Below are 25,476 nucleotides of genomic sequence, written 5' to 3'. Positions count from 1 at the left end.
CGCATCCCGCGTGTGAGTTCACACTCTGCACCCACGTCCCGTGGGCCTCCTGTTTCTTACCTCAGGTTAGGATAGCGTAGTCCCAGCTGTCCTGCAGCCTCTGGGCAGCTCCATTTCTTCTATTGACTCTCACATTCCATTTACTTAGTATATGGTTTGCCGTGCCCCTAGGTCACCATTGTAATTTTGTACAACTTGTCGTATTTTTCCAAGAGATTGTCATGTGCTTTGCCCTCTGACCTCCTAAAGAGTTCAGAGGTGTTTGTTATTAATAAATATATTGTTTATTTTCATAACTACCTGTGTGGTGTCCTTTCATCTGGTATTCAAGGGGTTATATTGTGGTAAAACAGCTGGCTTCACATGCCATAAAGAGTTTAGCCTAAGACTGCTTTTGTCCATGCTACCACTAGGATAGCTGGTCTATAAGGTTGACTTACAACCAATCACCATAAGGGTTGCTTGGACTGATACAAGGTGATCACTAGAACTAGTGAACATCATATATCAGGCCAACTTCTCACAACGGGGCCCGAATTTACCGGCTGCCGCTGACCGCTCAGAGGCGAACGGCGCCGGTGAATTGCTCGCCGGGACCCCCGTCCAGTCCCGGGCCCCGGCCGCTACTCAGGCCGTGCCTCGCCTCTCCCTCGGTGTGCGATGCGGCCCCAAGACAGCAGCCGCCGCCTCAACTCATGGCCGCCATTGCTCTTCTGCTCTCCGCCCGGTCTCAGCTCTAGGTGATTTGCTGCCGAATTAGAGCTCTCCCGTACTCCTCCGTCGCCCAGCAGGAGGTCCGCAGGGTACTCGGTACGAGAAAGCCACTTGCTGGTGTGTATAAGGGGTATGCAGGCAATTTTTAAGGCTGAATGGGGTTCAGGGCCTAGGAGCCATACGAGCCAGCGTCTTTTCAGGTCGCCATCTTGGCCACGCCCTTCGACATTTTTACTTTTTAAGACATTTTGGGCAGGGGTGCTTTGAAGCTGGGAGTGCCCATGACTACTCCTCAGGTCAAGACTTCTGTGAGATTTGAGACCTTGCATTACAGATCGGCACCCAAACCTCTGCTGCCTTTGGTACCCGGAATTATAGATCCCGTGAATGAGGTCTTCCTTACTCCAGCGACCATGAAGGCCGCCCCAGCGAGGATTCTTAAAAAGTACTGCTCGCCAGAAGAGGATCCACTTTTCCTCAGGTCCGATACACCACCAGGCTCAGTGATTATAGCGGCGGCGAAAAAATCCAGTGCTGTAGCCTCCTCATCCACAGTGCCTCCGGATAAGGAAAGCAAATTGCAAGATACGTGGAGAAGAAGAGTCTGCAACACCATCAGCCTCTTTTCTCAAAGTCTCTAATGGGGAAGCCCTTCTGGGGCGGTATGACAGATCCCTGTGGGATTCTCTCCAAAGGTTTATTGAGAAACTCCCTCAAGAGGACCGCAAAGATTTTGAGGAGATTCTTTTGGAGGGCAGCCAGGTCTCCAATCAGATCATAGGTGCTGCGGCAGATGGGGCTACCCTTGCAGCGCATGACTATGTGCATGGAGTAACGGCAAGAAGGTCTTTATGGTTGCGCCTGACAGCTTTAAAACCTGAGGCTCAGGCTAGAATCTTGAACCTGCCCTTTTCAGGAACATCACTGTTTGGGGCAAGTACTGATGAAGACATGCTACGCATGAAGTCAGAGTTGGACACTCTTAAAGCCGTAGGGCTTGAAAAGAAGAAAGAATTTCGGAGGAATTTCCGCTCCTACAACAAGGGCCCTTCCAAACAGAGGGTTCAAACCCCTCACTGGCAGAAGTCCCAATTCAGAGGCAAGCGTAATTCCAGAGGAGGTGGAAATCAACGCCAGGGCAACAATTCCTATAAGTCCCAGCCAAAGCAATGAGTCCTTCCTTCCCCCAGCGCCGTTGACCAATCCAGTGGGGGGGAAACGTTGCGCATCAGATGTCAGAGTGGGAAAACATTACTCAAGACCGATGGGTGTTGACTACACTTCAGAATGGGTACTGTCTTTGTTTCAAACACCTGCCTCCACCCGTTCCTCCAAGGCCAACCTTAAATCATCAACTCACCCTTTTGAAAAATGAAGTAGCGATACTTCTCGAAATATCAGCCATCGAGAGGGTTCCAATCGCTCAAAGGGGGAAAGGAGTGTACTCCTGATATTTCTTGGTCAGAAAAAAGGGACAAAAGGCAGAATTCAGGCCCATTCTGGACTTAAGAACGCTCAACCTGCAATCAAAAAAGAAAAGTTCCTTATGTTGGCATTTCACCAAATATATCCGAATCTCAGGAGGGGAGATTGGATGTGTTCGATGGACCTCCAAGATGCCCACTTCCATGTCCCGGTACACCACAAGCACAGAGGATTCCTGCGGTTCCAGGTGGGGACCTCTCACTACCAATTCAAGGTCCTGCCCTTCGGGTTGAAGTATTCACGAAGTGTGTTGCAGTAGTAGTGGCCGCTCTACGCCGCAGGGAAGTCTTCGTGTACCCGTATCTGGACGATTGGCTACTGAAAGGTCCTTCCCTAGACGCTGTAAGGAATCAATTCCAAACCTGTATCCAGCTTTGTCACCGGTTGGGGTTGCAAATCAACTTCAGCTAATCAGTCTCGCAGCCCACCCAGAAGATTCACTTCCTAGGAGCTCTTCTAGACTCCGAGGTAGTTAAAGTGTTTCCTTCGGAGGAGTGTTCTATAACTCAAGTGTCAGCTGGTACTCCACCACAAGGTTCAGAAAGTGCGAAAGATTGCCTCCCTGCTAGGTTCGATGGCTTCATGCATCTTTCTAGTCCCGAATGCCAGGCTTCGGATGCGTCCTCTTCAGCAGGATCTGGAGGACAAGTGGGACCAACAGTCGGCTCACTGGGACGATCAGATTACTCTTTCAGAATCAGCGCGAGCTTCCATTCCATAGTGGACAAAGTAGCAGAATATGCAGGTGGGAATTCTGTTCCATCAACCTCCTCCTGCACAGACCTTCTGTACAAGGCTGGGGGGCACACATGGGGCACCTCCAAGTGCAAGGTTTGTGGTCCCCAAGGAATGCACGTATCACATCAACATGCTGGAGTTGAGAGCAGTCCACCTGGCTCTCAAAGTGTTCCTTCCCTCGATTCGGGAAACATCAATATTAGTACAAACGGACAACAACACCACGATGTACTACTTAAACAAGCAGGGGGGAACGCGCTCACGAACTCGGTCACTGGAAGCCGAGCGCATCTGGCATTGTCTTCTGGCTCGCAAATTGTCAGTCACGGCGGTCCACCTCCCAGGAGAACAGAATGTGAGGGTGGACGCGCTGAGTCAGCATTTCGAAGACAGAGAAGACTGGGTTCTAAACGACGAGGTGCTTGAAGGCATCTTTCAATCTTGGGGTCGTCCCACCTTAGATCTGTTCACGGACGACAAAAACTCCAAATGCCGAGACTTCGCCTCGCGGTTTTACCGTCCAGGAACAAGAGGGAATCCCCTTTTGATAGACTGGTCAGGGGAATTTGTGTACGCCTTTCCACCCCTTCCGTTGATCCCGAAGGTGGTGAGCAAGCTGCACAACGATGATTCTCATTGCTCCCGACTGGCCGAGACAATGGTGGTACACGGACCTGCTTCATCTGTCAGTGGATCCTCACAAGAGGCTGCCATGCAGGCCGGACCTGTTATCCAAAATGAACGGGAGGACTCATCATCCCAACCTTCCGTCACTGAGCTTGACAGCATGGCTCCTGAGGTCATACAATACGGCCATCTAGGATTACCACAGGACTACATGTACATCCTAAAGGAAGCGAGACGACCTTCCACGAGACATTCTTATGCATGTAAATGGAAGCGCTTCTATCTGTGGTGTATGCAAAATGGTCATCATCCTATTAAGGGTCAGGCGAAAGCAGGTTTAAAGTTTAATTCTATTAAGGTGCATTTAGCTGCTATAACAGCGTATAGGCGATCTCCTTCCCAACCTTCTTTTTCCAACTGCCAGCTGTATAAGACTTCCTTCAAGGGTTGAAAAAAGTGTACCCTCCAGTGCGTCGTCCTCGTCCGCCCTGGGAGCTGAACCTGGTTCTGTCAAAATTAATGGGTCCTCCTTTTGAGCCCATTCATAAAGCTACTTTGCAGCATATTTCCCGGAAATCTGCTTTTTTGGTAGTAATCACGTCCGCTCGTAGGGTGAGTGAAATTCAGGCTCTGTTCCAAGGAACCTTATACAGTGTTCCACTTGAATAGAGTAGTACTGAGGACACATCCGTCTTTTCTACCCAAGTTGGTGTCAGATTTTCATGTAAATCAGACCATCTCTCTGCCCACCTTCTTCCCTAATCCCTCTACTCCAGCTGAGAGGGCTTTGCATTCTTTGGACCTGAAAAGGGGTTTAAAATTTTATCTAGATAGGTCCAAGTCTGTTCGTAAGTCTGATCAACTATTTGTCAACTATGGTTCGATCAGAACAGGTTATGCAGCATCGAAACGTTCTATTTCAAGATGGATAGTTTTGTGCATCAAGCTTTCCTATCAATTGGCTCGGAAAACTCTGGGGTTTTCTCCCAAGGCACATTCCACCAGGGGTAGAGCGGCGACTGCAGCTTTTCTCCATAATGTGCCCATGTCTGAGATCTGTAAGGCGGCGACCTGGAGGTCCGTCCATACATTTACCAGACATTACTGTCTTGATTCTGACACTAGAGCAGATACCCAGGTAGGCCAGGCCTCCTTGCGGAATCTGTTTAGCAGCTGAGTACTCGGCTGCTACAAATGTTTTGGTTGGGTCATGTATTTCTCCTTTACCTGCAGGTGGTGTTTGGGCTTGCTATTCTATTCAGTGCTTATGACTATTGATGAGGATCCCCTGGAAGAGAAGGATAAGTTACTTATCTGTAATCCTAGTTCTCGTCCAGGGGTATCCTCATCAAAGTCGTAAGCCACCCACCCGCCTCCCCAGGTAAATGAGATTTGTCTGTTCTATGACTTGTGGTTGGGCCCTGACTTCAGGGTTATGCAAGGAACAACTGACCTAACTGTCACCCCTAAGGCATGATGGGAAGCCAGGGGTCATGGCTGCCTTAAAGGCACGGTGCCAGTTTTTGTTGAAAATGGTTTCATTTTCTATGCTATTGCTGTTCAATGCAGCCTGTGGCTAACAATGTATATTTATTAGCAATTTTCAGGATTTATGAGTGATTTTTTTCTCATTAAAACACAAAGTTCAAGGCCTATTTGACCTAATGTTTCCTTGCTAATTACAGTGTATGTATGAGTATTTACATTGTTTAGCCTCTATTTTGGGGCTGCATTGGTGTGAATGATATGTGCATACATATATGTGCATACATATGTGGAGCTATTTATATGTGATTTACATATATAATTTTATATTATTTCCGGGATCCCTGCACGTGGGCGGGAATATTCAGTGCTTATGACTTTGATGAGGATACCCTTGGAAGAGAACTAGGATTACAGGTAAGTAACTTATCCTTTTGTACATTGCTTTGAAACATAGTTTTGCCATTTGACAATATGAATTTAACATGGCCCTCGAACATAGCCTGAAGGATTTTCATGAGCCGTATCTGTGTTGCAGAGCGTGAAGAGAAGGAGCGAATTGAAAATGCAAAGCGAGAAGCAGAGCAGCAGGAATACCAGGAACGAGTCAGGAAGCTTGAAGAAGTTGAGAGAAAGAAGCGCCAGCGTGAACAAGAGATTGAGGAAAGGGAGCGCCGGAGGGAAGAGGAGAGGCGGCTTGGTGATGACTCTTCGAAGAAGGTAAATCCAAATACGATGTGAACTACAATAAACCCCTAAGCACCATGTCCACCATAGGTCCAAGAGGGTTAAGTCTCTGCCAGATTTTCAGGATAAGCATTGAGTGTTGATTGGGAATATTGAAATTCATTGCACTTACATGTTCGAGGCATGTGGCTGTAGATCACATGCTTTGCGTAAGCCTGCCATCTAGTGTTTTGTCTGGATGTTAGCACTTTGTTTTTGTTCGAAGAAGTCTTTTCCAGTCACGAGGTAGGTTTCCTTTTGGTGATAGTGCGCATGGGCATTGATTCCATTGTTAGATATGTTATTTTTGCGCAATCTGGTTCGGACGTGAATTGCTGCGCTCTTGTTCGACACTGTTTCTCGGGTTCCCCTCTGCATGCAATCCACTACCCTCAACGGTATTTCTCGATCGCGTTTCCTATTCTCCGCGTATCGTTTCCATTCAAACTTTTTGAACAGAAGATACGTGGAGGGCAATTGGGCCTACCCAAATCGGGCCCTCTAGCAGTCGATGGAACGGACTCCATTTAAATTCTGTCCCGGGTGTCGTGTTAAGTTTCTGCGCACCGACTTGCATGAAGTGTACAACTTATGTCTATCCCCATGAAACGATGAACAAGACTGCTACGCGTGCTAAACATTTTGATCTAAGAAGACACTCCGTGACAGTCGAGCTCAACGTCACGAAATGCATTAACAAAGCTGCTCCACACAGGACATCTTTGGAGGAGATTCCGACCAGGAAGAATTCCACGCACAAGTTGCCGAAGAAGAGGAGGAACCCATCTCCGTGTCCAACGCCGACTCCGTAACACCGAGACATGCATATAGTGAGTACTGACACTCCCTTGCCCCAATACTTACTGGAAAAAAGGGTCCGGTCCTTCCTCTGCCCTCTGGGCCAAGGTCAGCACAGAGAAAAGGTTTTGAACGCCCCGCTCTCTGGCTCGGCACCGAAACATACAGCAAAGCCGTCCGGCTAGGGAGCGAGTTGACCCTGTTCCGGCACTGATCTGAAATCTTCGGCATCGAAATTCAAGCATGTATTAGTGACCATCCCTTCAGCACCGAAAAATAAATCTTCGGATCTGAAACATTCGGAGCCAAAACCTTCGACAGTTCCGGTGCCAAAAACCAAACCATCGCTTCCATCCAAAGAGCCCCCTCCAGATGAAAATATAGGACACAAAGAGTTCTCTTCCAGGGGATCCTCATCAATAGTCATAAGCATTAGAATATTCCCGCCCATGCGCGGGACCCCGGAAACACTATATTATATGTGCCCCACATATATATACATATATATCTATATATATATCTATTTTTGAAATATGCTGTGAAGAATTTCCACCATACATGAATAATATGCATTAGAAACATGAGAAACAACACCAAAGATTGTTTAGAAACTGTTTTAATGCTTAATCAGCAGTAGAAATTCTTATAACTCACTGAAAGCATAGAAAGCTCCCAGGCTGCATTGCAAACACACAGTCTAAAAAGACTGAAAAGCTAACCTGTAGCTGTATGTAATACAGAAAACTGACACCGTGCCTTTAAGGCACCCATGACCCCCGGTATCCCATCATGCCTCAGGGGTGACAGTTAGGTCAGTTGTTCTTTCCGGCTCCTTCAGGAAGGATCCTGGTAACACAGCTCCACTAATTTCTGTTTTCTGACAGAAAGTTACTTCATTTTTAACAACTTTTTCTACTTACTATGACATTTTGCATCTAGTCAAGTAAGAAACTGTCTTTTTAAGTCAGTTTCAGCTGAGAATGCCTTCACTTTTGCAGCGTGAATCTTTCTGGATTCACTATGCTGTGCATTATTCCGCGGTCTTGTGGTTGGGTCCGGATTCGTAGTCTTTTCTTTGTTTTTTTTTTTTTTTTTCTTTCTCTTTGCCCAGGTGGGCGTCGGCGTCACACCCCCTTTGGGTGTATTTCCGGTGACGTCGGCATGCTTCCTGCGGAAGCTCCCACTCTTGGGCGCCATCTTCAGATTCTTTTTTTCCGCGGTCGGGTCTGGATCGTTCCCGTTTGGGCTCCAGACATTTTTGGAGAAAGAAGAAAGAAAATACAGAAAAGACGAGGAGAAGTCATCTGAAGACTCCAGGGGACTTCACCGACGAAAGACAAGCAAAGATAAGGCGTTTTCCATCCAGATCTTCGACGACCGTCGACGAACACGCGACCAGAGAGGCCCTGGACGCTCGAGGATGGACAACACGCCGTTCAAGTTCTGCCGTAACTGCCACCACAAGTACGCGCAGAAGGACCAGCACCCGGTATGCAACCTTTGCCTACCGGTGGACCACGAAAGCGGAGACTGCAACGCCTGTTCCGCCTTCACCCCGAAGACCCTTCGTGTGAGAGAGAGGCAGAGGGTAGCACACGCCGCCCTGCAGGGGAAGGCCCCGACCCCGTCGCTCTACGAGCTGGGGATGTCCTCCGAGGAAGAAGACAACGCTGCCGCCGAAGACGACAGCTACACGGTCGTAGAGACCGATTACACGAAGACTTCTGACAAGGTAGGAGACTCTTCGGCCCCCAAGAACCCGAGAGACTCTGAGTCTCGAAAAATCGAGGGCAAGACCCCGAAAGCGCCGACGCCAAAAAAGGCGGCGTCCGCGACTACTCCCAGGCCCAGCGGATCCTCAGAGAAGGAGTCCCCGGCGCCGAGAGCTGCTGATCAGCAGAAGACGTCGAAAATCGTCCCCGAAAAGGATCGATCGACGAGGGAGAAAGACCCGAAACTGTCGACGACGACCAGAGACCCGATATCCGGTTCGACGTCGAAAACTTCGACTCCGAGAGGCACGGCGACGAGCCATCCGTCGAAGAGAGCGGCGGAACCATCCGACGCGGAACACGCGGCCGAGATGGAAAAGAAAAGAAGGCGCCTCGAGGCAGAAATGGAGAACTTCATGCAGCGGAAAAAAGATTTCGACGCAAGGATGAAGGCCTTCACGATCCCTCACAAGACCAAGCCACCAGTGCTGGAGGCGGTCGAGGAGGAAGAAGAAGAGGTCGCCGAAGTCACCGAGCAAGACCAGGACGTCGAGGTGTTCGACGACCAGGAGGAGTACGAGAATCCCCACGAGAGCTACAGCTATGGGGAGGAAGATGAGGGCAGGACAGACACAGAGTCGGCGCCCTATGACCTTCAGGAGGTAGATTACATCGATGTCGACACCGACAGCCCGGAGGAGGTGGTCGACACCTACCCCTCGAGGCCCTCGCCGCCGGACGACATCGGGGCCTACAACGCGGTGATACAATCTGCCGCAGCAGCTTTCAAGCTCAAGCTCGACGAAGAGAAGCAGAAAGCAGACTTCCTTCTGGAAACATTGCTCCCAACACAAACGAGGAGCCAGTTCCTCCCGATGCTCGAGAGCGTCTTGGCTCAGGGGAAGGAAGCTTTCAGGGAGCCCGCAACATGCAAGGCAGTAACTCCCAGAACTGAGAAGAAGTACAAGCATGCCGCAAAGGACCCGGCCTACATTCAGGGCACGGTCTCCGCAGACTCCATTATCACGGCCACAGCAAGGAGGAGGGCTAACGTACCCACTACCTCGGGCCCGCCACCGGATAAAGAGAGCAAAAGGATGGATCTGGTGGGCAGAAGGATCGAACGGAATGCCGCGACCCACTGGCGCATGGCTAATTCCAACGCCCTGGTAAACAGACACATGTACCAAATCATGGAGGGACTGGGGCAGTTGGTGAAGGACTTGCCCCAGGATGCCAAGCAGAAAGCCGAAAAGCTAATTGAAGAGGGGAAGAATGCTGCAAATTCTTGCCTTAAGACGGCCCTGGATGGGGCAGACACCGCCAGCAGGCTCATGATGATGGGCGTCACGGAAAGGAGACACGCCTGGCTCAGGATATCCGGTTTCAAACCGGAGGTGCAACACAGCATCCTGAACACACCATTCAACGGCAGTACGCTTTTCGGACAAACAGTTGATGAGCAACTCAGCCAACTTAAGAAGGATAACGAAACAGCAAGATCCATGGGAGCATTGCAGTTCAGAGGGAACAAGAGGGGCACCCCGTCACGGAGGCCCGGCGGAAGAGGCGGAAACCAGCCAGGTACATCACACCAGGCTTTCCAGCAAACGCACCAGGCAGACTCGCAGGGTCAGCAGGGCCATCAGAAACAGCCCTGGCAGTACCAACAAAGAGGCCAGTCCTTTCGAGGGAGAAATGGACGGGGACAAAATAGAAGAGGGGGCCAGCAGCCCACCTCCAAGTGACTTCAAAAAAATCCGTGTGCCCACCCACAAAAAAGATCCCAGGGGGCAGCACGTACAGATGGGTCAAGACAAACTAGACACCTACGACCACAGGACACCAGTGGGAGGAAGATTAAGATTCCACCTCCAGGAGTGGAGAGGAATCACATCAGACAAATGGATCCTCAACATTATCCAATTCGGATACTGCATAGAGTTGGAGGCGAGGCCAACAAGCAGAAAACCAAGAAGAAAGCCGCTAGCAAGCAAGCAGCTGCAGTGCCTTCAGGAAGAAGCAAAAGAACTCCTGCAGAAGCAGGCCATAGAAAGGATACCCTTCAAGGAAAGAAACACAGGAGTATACTCAACATACTTCCTGGTACCAAAAGTAGACGAGACAATGAGGCCCATTCTCGATTTACGGTTCGTGAACAAATTCATAAGAACGCAAAAATTCAAAATGACCTCCCTGCAAGAGGTGCTCCCACAGTTGCAGACCGGGGACTTCATGGTCACTATAGACCTCAAAGACGCATACCTGCACATCCCAATGAACAGGAAGCACAAGCACATGCTCAGGTTCACCGTCGGAGAAAGCCACTACCAGTTCACGACACTGGCCTTCGGTCTAAAATCGGCACCAAGAGTTTTCACAAAGTGCCTCGCAGCAGTCGCAGCGCACCTAAGAAGGCAGGGAATACATGTATACCCTTACCTGGACGACTGGCTGGTGAAAGCAAACTCATACCAGAAATGCAAGCTGCACGCACATACAGTGACCAGCACGCTCATAAACCTGGGGTTCTCCATCCATTGGAAGAAATCATCAATGGAGCCGGAACAAGTGAAGATCTTCCTGGGAGCACAGATCAACACCTTACAGGGCAAGGTGTTCCCCAGCGAGAAGAGGGCGAGGGCGCTGGTGAAGGAAACTCGCCTCTACCGGAAGGGACAAGCTCGGACAGTGAGGACGGCGAGCAAGATCATGGGGATGATGGCATCATGCATCCACCTGGTACCGAATGTACGACTCCACATGAGACCCATTCAAGAATGGCTACAGGAGCAATGGTCACAAGCTACAGGCAGTTGGGAGGATCTAGTGGTTGTAACGCACGCAGTGCAGAAGGAGATGACATGGTGGACCATGGAGAACATAGCAAGGGGAAAGCCTCTAACGCCCCCAACGCCAACAGTGACCATCACCACAGACGCATCCCTGAAGGGATGGGGCGCTCACATGGAGGAGCTCAAGGTGAGGGGACTGTGGACACCGACGGATGCCACAAAGCACATCAATTACTTAGAATTGAAGACAATCTTCCTTGCACTGAAGGCCTTTCAAACAAGACTGTACAAGCACAGGGTATTGATACAAACAGACAACACCACTGCGATGTTCTACATCAACAAGCAGGGGGGCACACAGTCCGCACCGCTTTCAACGCTGGCGCAGGAGATATGGAGATGGGCCATCCCTCTCAAGATAGACCTGCTAGCCATACACCTACCAGGGAAGGACAACATACAAGCCGATTGGCTCAGCAGGCAGACATCGGCATCCCACGAGTGGGAGCTCAATGCTCAGGAGACAAGATACCTGTTCGACAGGTGGGGGACACCATCGGTGGACCTGTTTGCCACACGCCAGAATGCAAAATGCCAAAACTTCGCATCCAGGCAGCCCGAGGAGGGGACACTGGGGAATGCCCTATGGATAGATTGGTCAAGGACATTTGCCTACGCCTTTCCCCCGATACCACTGATGCACAGAGTACTGAGCAAGTGCAGAGCGAGCAACATGACACTGATACTGGTCGCACCGCAGTGGGCGAGGCAGACCTGGTACTCGCAGATCATGGAGATGACACAGTGTGCACCCCACAGATTCAGCAGGAGGAAAGATCTACTGTCCATGCAGAACGGAGAGGTACTGCATCCAGAGCCAGAGAGCATGAGCCTAGTAGCGTGGCTCCTGAGGACATAGAGTTCGCACATTTGAGACTACCAGAAAGCACCCTGAGGGTACTTCGGGAGGCACGAAGGCCCAGCACTCGAAAGTGCTACGTTGCGAAATGGAAAAGATTCACAATATGGTGCAGACAGGAAAGACTCCACAATAAGATGAAGAGGGACTCCACAGTGCTAAGGTACCTGACGCACTTACTGGAGAAGAACCTTAGCTCATCCTCGTTAAGAGTTCACTTGGCAGCGATAGTAGCCTACACAAGGGGAGAAACGTGCAGGAGCTTCTTCACATCACAGGTGGTGAAGAGATTCCTAGAAGGAGCGAAAAGGATCGCACCACCCAAGCGGGTGCCGCCACCTGCATGGAACTTGAACACAGTCCTAACGGAACTCATGAAAGAGCCCTTTGAACCACTTCACAAGGCCTCCCTAAAGATGCTAACTATGAAAACAGCCTTCCTGGTTGCGATAACGTCCTTACGCAGAGTAAGCGAGCTTCAAGCGCTGACGCTACAAGAACCATACATACAAATACACAACGATAGAGTTGTGATGAGGACTGACCCACACTTCATGCCGAAGGTGGTATCCAATTTTCACATGAACCAGTCTATACAGATACCGAGTTTTTTCCAAAAACCCACAACCAGCGCAGAGAGAGCTCTGCACACCCTGGACGCCAGAAGGGCAGTCATGCACTACATTGAAAGGACAAAGGGGCACAGGAAAACGAAACAGTTTTTTGTGTCCTTCGCAAACAGCTTCATGGGCAAAGCAGTAACCAAAAGGACCATTGCACGATGGATCGCACAAACAATCCAACTCTGCCACAAACGGGCAGGACAGGAACTGGCTGAGGGGACACGTGCCCACTCCACCAGGAAGAAGGGCGCTACAATAGCCTTCCTGGCTAACACACCCATAGAGGACATATGCCTGGCGGCAACATGGGCTTCGGTGCACACGTTCACGAAGCACTACTGTGTGGACATACAAATGAACAAGGAAGCTCAAGTGGGACAGAAGGTGCTACAGCACATATTCAACACCCAACGCTCATCTTCCACCCAGCCGCCACAGAGATGAGAAACCGCTACAAAATCTATGCACAGCATAGTGAATCCAGAAAGATTCACGCTGCAAAACGAATAGTTTTCTTACCTGTCGGTGTAGTTTTGCAGCTTGAAGATCTTTCTGGATTCACTAGCGAACCCACCCACCTCCGCCAGAAAGATGAGGCTGGAGAGAGAAGAGGTGGTTAACTAAGAATAGACTTTGAAAATACAAAGCGGTAAATACAAACTAAGAAGAACATTGCCATTACTTCGGAAACGAAAGAAACACGGAAAAAAAGAACCCGAAGATGGCGCCCAAGAGTGGGAGCTTCCGCAGGAAGCATGCCGACGTCACCGGAAATACACCCAAAGGGGGTGTGACGCCGACGCCCACCTGGGCAAAGAGAAAGAAAAAAACAAAGAAAAGACTACGAATCCGGACCCAACCACAAGACCGCGGAATAATGCACAGCATAGTGAATCCAGAAAGATCTTCAAGCTGCAAAACTACACCGACAGGTAAGAAAACTATTCGTTTTTGACAAATGTCTTTCTTGTTTCAACAAGAAAGCAAAATCAGACAACCACGACGTTTGTATCCTGTGTCTGCCTGAAGAACATGATCCAGGCACCTGTCCTCACTGCGAGCACCTGTCAGGAAGAACTCTCAAAGACAGGGAGAGAATTCGCATTTATGGCCTGGCTCACAGGTCATCCAGAGGAAGGTCTCCGGTGAAGAAGGGCTCCAAGAAGGCTAGAACATCTTCAAAAGAGAAGTCTTCACACCCTTCAGCTTCAGCGTCAGGCTTGGCGCTGAGGAAAGAGCCACCGGTGGATCATTTATCTTCAAAACTACCGTCGACGGCGGGCTCACCGTCGAAAAGAACAGGTACATCGACGACTTCGAAGGATTCAGCTCCGTCGTCGAAATCCCCTCCGCCGTCACAAACCGGCGACGATCGGCGTCGAGGGAGGTCATTCCTCCGCCGGCGTCAACCGTGCGACGTTCGGCGTCGAGAAATGTGACTCCGCCACCGTCAACCGGGCGACGGTCGGCGTCGAGATCCAAGGCCCCTCCGCCGTCGTCAACCCGGCGACGATCGGCGTCGAGGGAGGTCACTCCTCCGCCGCCGTCATCCAGGCGACGACCGGCGTCGAAGTGTGACCCCCTTCGCCGTCGTCTAAGAAACGACGTTCGGCGTCGAGGACCAAGACCCCTCCGCCGTCGACAACAAAACATCGATCGGCGTCGAGGAGGCAGTCTCCGTCGACGTTTCGTCGACGCTCGGTGTCGAGGGTGACCAATACCCCTCCGCCGTCGTCGCACAGACATTCGACGTCGAGAGAGAGGGCTCCGTCGACGGCTGGTCATCGCCGCTCGACGTCGAGGGGGTGCTCAGTCGTTGGCTGCTCGTCGCTGTTCGGCGTCGAGAGACCGTAGATCCTCGCATCGATCGCCGTCGAGGCATTCGAAGTCAAGATTGATGGACCCGCCGACTCCCCGGAGGCATTCGGCGTCGAGAGAAAGACATATGACGCCAGAACGCTGGACGTCAAGACATTCAGAAAGAGCTTGATCGTCGTCCAGGAACTCTCTGATCATGGTGACGGAGTCAGCTTCTCGTCCTTCCACTTCAGTCTTCTGGCTTCTCAACAACATCCTCAAGATCCAGAAGTCCTGTCCTCAAATCTCCTGTGCGTCAGCCAGATTCTTCGGCTGCGGAGGTCAGACTGTCACCCAGATGGTACAAGTCATTGGACCATTGGCGAGATTCAGGGGCTACCAAACGTATGCGCGAGTATGTCAGTCCGCAGCACAGATCTCCTCTCCAGAGACTGGTGGATGAAGTGGACAGGCGTAGTCCTCCCAGGTGCCAAGCAGACAATTCACCTGTGGGAAGACCAACCAGATCTCGCTCTCCCAGGAGGGAAGATCCGGTTAGATCTCGATCTCCCAGAAGAGAAGATCTGGTCAGATCTCGCTCTCCTAGAAGGGAAGAGCATCCAAGAAGATCACGTGAGAGGAGGCACGGTGCTCACCGTAGACGTCGAAGAACTCAGTCTACTTCATCTACCAGGTCTTCCAAGAGGAATTACTCTCCTACGCTGACGGATAGTCCTACTTCTAGATCCTCTCCAGTGGATGACATCGGCACTTATCTAGATGTCCTACAAAGAGGAGCTCAGAAGCGGAGCATTGAAATGTCTGTCCCCCAGGTTACAACGACAGTAATTTTTGAAACTTTGCACAAAAAATCTGTCTCACGTCCACTACTGCCTTTAGTCCCGGGGATTATGGATCCTGTCAAGGACGTTTCCTAACTCCAGCAACCATCAGAGCGATGCCAGCCCGCATACAGAAGAAATACAAACCAGCTTCTTCGGACCCAGTTTTTGTAAAATCTGACCCTCCAGCAGACTCTGTGATAATGGCAGCGGCAAGGAAGACTCATACAGTTGCTGCTTCCTCTTCAGTCCCACCAGATAAGGACAGTAAATCACAGGACTCGTGGGGTCGCAAAGTTTGCAATTCAGCTGCCTCCACACTGAAGGTCTCCAGTGCAGCCGCGCTGTTGGGTGGATACGATAGAGCCTTATGGGACTCCATGGAAAGGGTCAGGTCCAAGCTGCCAAAGGAGGACCAGAAGGACTTAGAAGAAACAAGGACGGAAGGATGTCTGGTGGCGAACCAGTTGATAAGCACAGCAGCGGACGGTGCAGTGCTTGCGGCACTTTCCTACTCTCATGGGGTTTGTGCCAGGAGGTCAGCTTGGTTGCGTCTCACAGGGCTGAAGCCGGATGCTCAGCATCGCATCCTTAATCTTCCTTTCTCGGGTTCCTCTCTCTTTGGAGAACATGCTGACGAAGAGATGACTCGTATGAAGACAGAGCTGGATACGGTAAAAGCGGTGGGTTTGGAGAAAAAAAAGAATTCAAACGACGTTTTAAGACCAGCAAGGGGAGAGGGGCTCAACAGAGGGTTCAAACCCCTCAGTGGTCCCAAAATAAGAACCAGGGAAAATCCCAGTTTGGAGGCAAATCCAACAGGGGTAGAGGAGGTGTAGGAAGGTTGATCCCGGACTATGGTTGCCCCCAACTTTTTGCCTGGTGTTTTGCTGGTTTTCTGACTTAGTTGACCTGAGGCCCTGCTATGCAGGACCTCAGGCCCACTGCTCTCTCTGTAAAATGGATTCCATGTACCTTAGGTGCATATCTAAATTGGATACTGAGCCACCTTATCAGTCCCTGTACAGTGTACCTTAGGTACCCAGGGCATAGGTGTACCCAGGGCCTACCAGGGGCTGCAGCATGTATTATGCCACCCCTGGCTGGCCATCCAAATCTGACACAACTGGCTGCTTGACAGCTGGGGCAAGGTGGTGTAATCACCCTTTGCTTTAGATATAGTATACCTATATCTAACCCTAAAATGGACACACAGATCTCCTATCAGTCACTCCTATGGCAGGCCTTAACAATCCTGAAGGCAGAGTGCTTGGAATCGTGTGAGATGGTGCTCTGGCATGAGCTGAGCCTGTCTGCGGCTTTCGGGATCTATCCCTTAGCCGTTTCCATGATATCGCATACCATATACTCTTAAGTGCATTATAATCCTCGCGGTTATGTGCCAACTCTGGTATCGCTTTATCAAAACATGTCGAGTAAGGTGTCATACGAATTGGAATACTAACCCCTCGCCAATTCTGGCGACGGGGTTAGCATTCCACCCTTCTAGAGGGACACGACATGTATGTAACCCCTAACCCCGGTTAAAGTCAGACAGAGCCTTAGCATCCACAAAATGGATGCTGCCACCGAGACACAAGTCTGCCCTCCTGCTGCTGGGAGTCCTCCCAGAGCAGGAGATAAGGACAAAGGGTTTCCTGCCAGGGGCGGTGCCAGCACCGTCCCAGACAGGGTTTTGTGTATTGTAGGTAGGCAGGGCTTTAGAGGAAGGTGACTGCAAGTGGCACCCCGGTGCTCACTGTGCATAGGCCGGCTGAAACCAGTTCCAGGGGCACTCCAGCCCCTGGCCTGGGGAAAGCCCGCCAAGGAAGTGGGTGTAACCACCCCCCTCCTGGTCCCACCCATAGGGCAGGACCTAGTCGCGTGCCAGCCCCCTTTTACAGGATAAAGGTAGGAACTGGCCCCCTTCCAAATCAGATCATCTTTGAATCCTGAAACTACTTTCCACGAAAGGAACTCAAGACTTCTTCCTAAGATTTCTCCCTTGTGACTAAGGAGTAGTCACCCTGCACCCGCAGGCACCATCTAAGAACACTGCGGTCTGCTGCAAGTCCTTCCTCCGGAATCCGACTGCCCAGCTCGACGAGAACCGGCTTCCCTGGCACCTCTGACCTCTACCTGCATCATCAGTCACGCTGAGATTCGTGGGTGTGACGAGACCTCGAGGGACCGGCCATCTTCAAGACTGCACGACTTCTTTCCAGCAAGCCCGCCGAGTGAATTCCTGGGGAGTGCTTTGGGGTCCGAGAAGCCCCCACCCTGAGCAGCTCCAGCACCGAAGAGCAGCCCCCCAGCATCTCCACGATCTGCGTGGGGCCCTTCTGCTTTTTGCTGCTCACCGCGTTGTTTGGCTACTAGCCCGTTGGCTTGTGGCCTTCCTGACGACGCCCGACGACATTTCTGCTGCTGGTCTGGTTGCTCCAGACTGGCCCTTGCTTCCCTCCATCGGAGAAGTACCCCGGACCCTCCTGGTCCACTCAAGACGCCATTTTGAGTCCACCGCGTGGGCTTGAATTAGCCAAGGCTTGTTGCCCACTCCTGGGTAACTTCGACGCCGACGACTTCATCCTTCGTGGGACAGCTCGCACCTCCATCCTGGTCGCCGACAACGCCTCCTGGTCCGAGAGACTGCAGAGCCCAGCAGCGCCCACTCACCTGACTGCGGTGACTTCGCCCGGTGCCATCCTGGTGCCCACTTAATCACTGGCTAGTGATTCAAGAACTTGGTCCCCTCTGCTTTCAGGTTTTCTTCTTCCTTGATCCAGGCTTGGATCCATCGAACTTTTCTTCACTGGTCGCCTGCCAGCAACTTCTTCCTTCCAGGCTCCTGGTCCGGCAACGAGATCCCCGACGTCTTTTCAGACCTATGCAGCTGCAGCCCCTGGGCTAGGTAACTTCGGCACTTCGGTGTCCCAGCATAGCCTCACTATCCTAGGGTCAGGATCCACTGTCGTTTTCTCCCTACCAGGTCGGGTTCGCCCGTGAACACTAACTTTGCCTTTACTAGCCTCCATAGACTTTGTCCCGCATCCCGCGTGAGAGTGCACACTCTGCACCCGAGTCCCCTGGGTCTCCTAGTAGCAATCTAACGATTCCCTAGTCCAGTCCTAGCGATTCCAAAGCCTATTAGAACTGTTACTTACCTGCTAGTAATTCGCATTCCACTTTTAAAGTATATGGTTTTTCGTGCCCCTCGGGCATTTGTGTATAACGTGCTAACTTAAGTATTTTCGTAAGAGTTTTGTTGTGTGCCTAGCACCCTGTCCTCATAAAGAGTACAGGGTTGTTGTGATTCTAATAAATACATTGTTTATTTTCATAACACTTGTGTGGTGTCCTTTCCCTGGGTGTTCAAGGGGTAATGTGATGGTAAAACAGCTGGCTTAACACGCCCTCTAGAGTCTTAGCCTTAGACTGCTCGTATCCATGCTACTAGGATAGCTGGTCTATAAGGTTGACTTACAACCAATCATCAATAAGGGTTGTTTGGACTGATATATAGTGATCACTAGAATAGTGAACACTGCACATCAGGCCAACTTCTCACATTGGTGAGCAGCGGTTGGGATTTGAGCTTGCAGTTGTTTTACCACACATGCCCTAAGAATATCTTGTGAAAGATCACATAAGTACTAAAGGTACATATAACGTAGCTTAGAATACTCTGAGTTCTACTGAACCAGCTGTTGTAGCTCCTAGGGCCTAGCACACCCTAAACTACAACTCTAGCAAGGGATCAGTAGGCAAACATATAGTGTAGGTAAGTGCACCACTTACACCTCACTAGAAAAGCATGTCTACCCAGGGAGAATCTACTGAGACTCCCCTGGTCAGTGTTGACCCTCCACAGGTCACTTCAAGATATGCAGCTCTCAGTTTCCAGGAGATGAGACAAATCTGTGTCTCCAGAAAACTGAAGCAGGGGTCTAACCCCACCACTCCCTTTCTGATAGGTCTCTTAGAGACATATGATGCCAGAAAGCTTTCTCAGTTACATGAGAACATGCCAGCCTTAGAGGGAACCTCTGGGGATCCAGACCTCCCCAACACTGATTCAGCAGTTGAGGAGGAGGATCAAGAGGTACTCTCTGGGGATGAGGTAGACAAGGGTCTTGAGGTAGTCAGAAGGCTAACTAGGACCAACTTAGACTTACTTGGGCTAGGATCTGGGGGCCCCCCACTACTGACCCGAAGTGGGCCTAACCTTGGAGTTAGGAGGGATAGATCTCTTTCTAGGGACTCCAATAGATCTCTGCACTCTAATGCCTCTTCTCCGGGGAGAAGGAATCCTCCACAGAGGAGATTTACTTCCCCTCAGAGAAGGGAGCATGAAGCTAGGATGAGACAAGCTGAACTGAGGATTGAAAGGGAAGAAATTGCCCTGGCCAAAGAGAAGCTTGCCCTGGCAAGAGAGCAGCAGATGAGTGGGCTAGCTCCCACTGGTGGCAGCAATCTCCCAAGAGATAGAGAGAAGGGTTTAGATACTAAACACCTGACTAAAATAGTGCCCCCCTTTAAGCAAGGGGATGACATCCAGAAATGGATGGCTGCTCTGGAGAGGGCCTGCACTGTGCAGTGCATTTCCCAGAGTCAGTGGGCAGCTATACTGTGGCTCTCCTTTGATGGTAAAGGTAGAGATAAGCTCCTCACTACAAGAGTGGAGGATGCTAACAATTACCAGGTCCTGAAAAATGCACTGGTTGATGGGTTTGGTTTAACCACTGAGCAGTACAGGTTGCTGTTCAGAGACACCCAGAAAACTCAGTCTCAGGACTGGTCTGACTTTGTTGATTGTGCCACTAAGGCTTTGGAAGGCTGGCTACTGGGTAGCAAGGTTACTGACTTCACAGGATTATATAATCTTATTATGAGAGAGCAAGTCTTAAATAATTGTCAGAACCAGTTATTACACCAGCACCTGGTAGACTCTGATCTGACCTCTCCACAAGAATTGGGTAAGAGGGCAGACAAATGGGTCAGAACCAGGATTAGGCCCAAGAACCAAGGTGGTGACCAGAAAAAGGAATCAACCAAGCCTCAAGAGAAGGGTGGGAATAAATCTACAGATCAAACCACATCAGGGCCCCAAAAATCCTCTGAGGGGGGTGGGTCCCAGAATCCTTCCAACAATCAGAAGAAACCTTATTGTTATCCCTGTAAACAGGTGGGTCATTTGAAAACTGACAGCAGTTGCCCAAAGAATAACAATAAGGAGAACATACCCCCAAGTAACATTCCCAAACCTCCTGTTACTACTAGTAGTAATCCCCCAGGTGGTGGGAGTGCCCCCAAGAATTTGGGTGCATTTACTTTGGGAGTTCCTGGGGACTCTGGCCTAACCAGGTCCCCAAACTTAGATACTCTTGTCTGTGAGACTGGCATGGGGTTTGCCAACTTCACAACTTGTCCCAACACTTTGGGCAAGTACAGACAGGAGCCCCTCATCAATGGTATAAAAGTTGAGGCCTATAGAGATACAGGGGCTAGCATCACTATGGTGACTGAGAGTCTAGTCCCCTCAAGGCAACTTTTACCTGGTGCCACATACCAGGTGACCAATATTGATGGAGTACAGAGAGATCATCCCATGGCAGTGGTCAATCTCAGCTGGGGAGGTGTCACTGGCCACAAGAGAGTGGCAGTGTCACCAAACTTGCCTGTAGATTGCCTACTGGGGAATGATTTAGAGCTCTCAGCCTGGGCTGAAGTAGAGCAAGAAACCCATTCTAGAATGGTAAACATCCATGGTAAGGTTAGTGGGGCAGTGGTAGCCACAGCCCCAGTCCAAGATATCCTCCCTGAACAGGTCAGGAGGGTTGTGCCAGTCACAACCCAATCTCAGACAACTCCCTTCCCAGAACAGGTTGTCAAGGCTGTCATGGTAACAGCCCACACCCAAACTGAGCCCCCTCCTGAAAAGGTTGGGAGAGTTGTGATGGCCACAGCTCAAACTCAGACAGATGATAGTGTTGTGAAGCCTGAAACTATGGATCACTCCACTCAGACAGAGAGCATTGAGGAGGAAGATAAATCTCCCTCCCACCAGACTTTAGGAAAAGATCAGCCTCCTCAGGGAACTGATCTGACCCCTTGTGAAGAAACTGCCACAGAGATAGTCAGGCCTAGCCTGGCAGAACCCCTGATGTCAGTGGACCCTTCCAAGGTGGGACCCAGTCTGGAGCAGGTAACCTGCCCCTCTCTACCCTGCCTCAGTCAGCCCAGGGCTGTAGAGGTCAGGGAGGCCAGTGGTGGACCCCAAGGGGCCCCCTGTCCAAAAGAATTTCCCAATCAGCAGATTAAAGGCACTGAAGCTAGTAGTCCTAGCCCAGTGAAAATAAAACATACTCCTGAGGGATCCCCCTTAAAATTAGTTAGGGACCTCCCACAGATGGACACTGTTGGGCACAGCCAAACCTGGGACCTGAGGGCCCCAAACCTGACCTGTCCCTCCAGTAAGCCAAACAGAGGGACCCAACCTCCAGCTGTAGGTAGCCAGAGGTTGACCCTGAGAGCCCAAAACAACTCAGTCTTGGAAAGAAAGGCCTCTATGGTGGATGATTGGAGGAAGCTGAGCCCAAAGTTAGTGGAGCCTCACTTCAGTACTCCATTTCAGCACCAGCCTTTTTCTTTGACAAAACACACCACAGGTAGAGATTCCCTATGGTGGAGACCCTCAGACACCCTTAGGGTGAGGGATTGCTTAGTGGACCATGACATAGGGGGTAACCATGCCAGTGCTGGTACTTCCTTAAATGGCCACTTAGGCAATATAGGCTTACCTGGACAAGGATAGCCTTATCTCCTTTCGTTTGGGGGGGGGTTATGTAGGAAGGTTGATCCCTGACTATGGTTGCCCCCAACTTTTTGCCTGGTGTTTTGCTGGTTTTCTGACTTAGTTGACCTGAGGCCCTGCTATGCAGGACCTCAGGCCCACTGCTCTCTCTGTAAAATGGATTCCATGTACCTTAGGTGCATATCTAAATTGGATACTGAGCCACCTTATCAGTCCCTGTACAGTGTACCTTAGGTACCCAGGGCATAGGTGTACCCAGGGCCTACCAGGGGCTGCGGCATGTATTATGCCACCCCTGGCTGGCCATCCAAATCTGACACAACTGGCTGCTTGACAGCTGGGGCAAGGTGGTGTAATCACCCTTTGCTTTAGATATAGTATACCTATATCTAACCCTAAAATGGACACACAGATCTCCTATCAGTCACTCCTATGGCAGGCCTTAACAATCCTGAAGGCAGAGTGCTTGGAATCGTGTGAGATGGTGCTCTGGCATGAGCTGAGCCTGTCTGCGGCTTTCGGGATCTATCCCTTAGCCGTTTCCATGATATCGCATACCATATACTCTTAAGTGCATTATAATCCTCGCGGTTATGTGCCAACTCTGGTATCGCTTTATCAAAACATGTCGAGTAAGGTGTCATACGAATTGGAATACTAACCCCTCGCCAATTCTGGCGACGGGGTTAGCATTCCACCCTTCTAGAGGGACACGACATGTATGTAACCCCTAACCCCGGTTAAAGTCAGACAGAGCCTTAGCATCCACAAAATGGATGCTGCCACCGAGACACAAGTCTGCCCTCCTGCTGCTGGGAGTCCTCCCAGAGCAGGAGATAAGGACAAAGGGTTTCCTGCCAGGGGCGGTGCCAGCACCGTCCCAGACAGGGTTTTGTGTATTGTAGGTAGGCAGGGCTTTAGAGGAAGGTGACTGCAAGTGGCACCCCGGTGCTCACTGTGCATAGGCCGGCTGAAACCAGTTCCAGGGGCACTCCAGCCCCTGGCCTGGGGAAAGCCCGCCAAGGAAGTGGGTGTAACCACCCCCCTCCTGGTCCCACCCATAGGGCAGGACCTAGTCGCGTGCCAGCCCCCTTTTACAGGATAAAGGTAGGAACTGGCCCCCTTCCAAATCAGATCATCTTTGAATCCTGAAACTACTTTCCACGAAAGGAACTCAAGACTTCTTCCTAAGATTTCTCCCTTGTGACTAAGGAGTAGTCACCCTGCACCCGCAGGCACCATCTAAGAACACTGCGGTCTGCTGCAAGTCCTTCCTCCGGAATCCGACTGCCCAGCTCGACGAGAACCGGCTTCCCTGGCACCTCTGACCTCTACCTGCATCATCAGTCACGCTGAGATTCGTGGGTGTGACGAGACCTCGAGGGACCGGCCATCTTCAAGACTGCACGACTTCTTTCCAGCAAGCCCGCCGAGTGAATTCCTGGTGAGTGCTTTGGGGTCCGAGAAGCCCCCACCCTGAGCAGCTCCAGCACCGAAGAGCAGCCCCCCAGCATCTCCACGATCTGCGTGGGGCCCTTCTGCTTTTTGCTGCTCACCGCGTTGTTTGGCTACTAGCCCGTTGGCTTGTGGCCTTCCTGACGACGCCCGACGACATTTCTGCTGCTGGTCTGGTTGCTCCAGACTGGCCCTTGCTTCCCTCCATCGGAGAAGTACCCCGGACCCTCCTGGTCCACTCAAGACGCCATTTTGAGTCCACCGCGTGGGCTTGAATTAGCCAAGGCTTGTTGCCCACTCCTGGGTAACTTCGACGCCGACGACTTCATCCTTCGTGGGACAGCTCGCACCTCCATCCTGGTCGCCGACAACGCCTCCTGGTCCGAGAGACTGCAGAGCCCAGCAGCGCCCACTCACCTGACTGCGGTGACTTCGCCCGGTGCCATCCTGGTGCCCACTTAATCACTGGCTAGTGATTCAAGAACTTGGTCCCCTCTGCTTTCAGGTTTTCTTCTTCCTTGATCCAGGCTTGGATCCATCGAACTTTTCTTCACTGGTCGCCTGCCAGCAACTTCTTCCTTCCAGGCTCCTGGTCCGGCAACGAGATCCCCGACGTCTTTTCAGACCTATGCAGCTGCAGCCCCTGGGCTAGGTAACTTCGGCACTTCGGTGTCCCAGCATAGCCTCACTATCCTAGGGTCAGGATCCACTGTCGTTTTCTCCCTACCAGGTCGGGTTCGCCCGTGAACACTAACTTTGCCTTTACTAGCCTCCATAGACTTTGTCCCGCATCCCGCGTGAGAGTGCACACTCTGCACCCGAGTCCCCTGGGTCTCCTAGTAGCAATCTAACGATTCCCTAGTCCAGTCCTAGCGATTCCAAAGCCTATTAGAACTGTTACTTACCTGCTAGTAATTCGCATTCCACTTTTAAAGTATATGGTTTTTCGTGCCCCTCGGGCATTTGTGTATAACGTGCTAACTTAAGTATTTTCGTAAGAGTTTTGTTGTGTGCCTAGCACCCTGTCCTCATAAAGAGTACAGGGTTGTTGTGATTCTAATAAATACACTGTTTATTTTCATAACACTTGTGTGGTGTCCTTTCCCTGGGTGTTCAAGGGGTAATGTGATGGTAAAACAGCTGGCTTAACACGCCCTCTAGAGTCTTAGCCTTAGACTGCTCGTATCCATGCTACTAGGATAGCTGGTCTATAAGGTTGACTTACAACCAATCATCAATAAGGGTTGTTTGGACTGATATATAGTGATCACTAGAATAGTGAACACTGCACATCAGGCCAACTTCTCACAGGAGGTCACCAGCAGTCCTCTACCACCATGAGAGGAGGAAAGGCTTGAGCAGTGGCTTCCTTTGGCGCCGTTGCCCACTCCAGTAGGAGGAAGTGCTTCACAACACCTGGCAGAGTGGGTCAGTGTGAGAAGTTGGCCTGATGTGCAGTGTTCACTATTCTAGTGATCACTATATATCAGTCCAAACAACCCTTATTGATGATTGGTTGTAAGTCAACCTTATAGACCAGCTATCCTAGTAGCATGGATACGAGCAGTCTAAGGCTAAGACTCTAGAGGGCGTGTTAAGCCAGCTGTTTTACCATCACATTACCCCTTGAACACCCAGTGAAAGGACACCACACAAGTGTTATGAAAATAAACAATGTATTTATTAGAATCACAACAACCCTGTACTCTTTATGAGGACAGGGTGCTAAGCACACAACAAAACTCTTACGAAAATACTTAAGTTAGCACGTTATACACAAATGCCCGAGGGGCACGAAAAACCATATATTCTAAAAGTGGAATGCGAAATTACTAGCAGGTAAGTACAGTACTAATAGGCTTTGGAATCGCTAGGACTTGACTATAGAATCGTTAGATTACTTCTAGGAGGCCTAGGGGACTCGGGTGCAGAGTGTGCACTCTCAC

At 50.7% G+C, this 25,476-nt stretch overlaps 1 protein-coding gene across 4 annotated transcripts in view; it reads left to right on the top strand.

The window, feature by feature from the left end:
- The window catches only part of EIF3A (eukaryotic translation initiation factor 3 subunit A), a 1,009,075-nt gene that overhangs the window by 610,645 nt on the left and 372,954 nt on the right, over positions 1 to 25,476 (top strand). For all 4 annotated transcript variants that reach the window (XM_078643910.1, XM_078643908.1, XM_078643907.1 and 1 more), the window contains exon 17: positions 5,588 to 5,769. In XM_078643910.1, the coding sequence (XP_078500036.1) occupies positions 5,588 to 5,769 (182 nt within the window). The remainder of the gene's footprint in view (positions 1 to 5,587; positions 5,770 to 25,476) is intronic.

The sequence above is a fragment of the Lissotriton helveticus genome, chromosome 5_1 (genome assembly GCF_964261635.1).
Source record: "Lissotriton helveticus chromosome 5_1, aLisHel1.1, whole genome shotgun sequence".
Lineage (NCBI taxonomy): Eukaryota > Metazoa > Chordata > Amphibia > Caudata > Salamandridae > Lissotriton > Lissotriton helveticus.
Note: the sequence above shows the minus strand (reverse complement) of the source record. Positions and strands in the feature narration are given on the sequence as shown.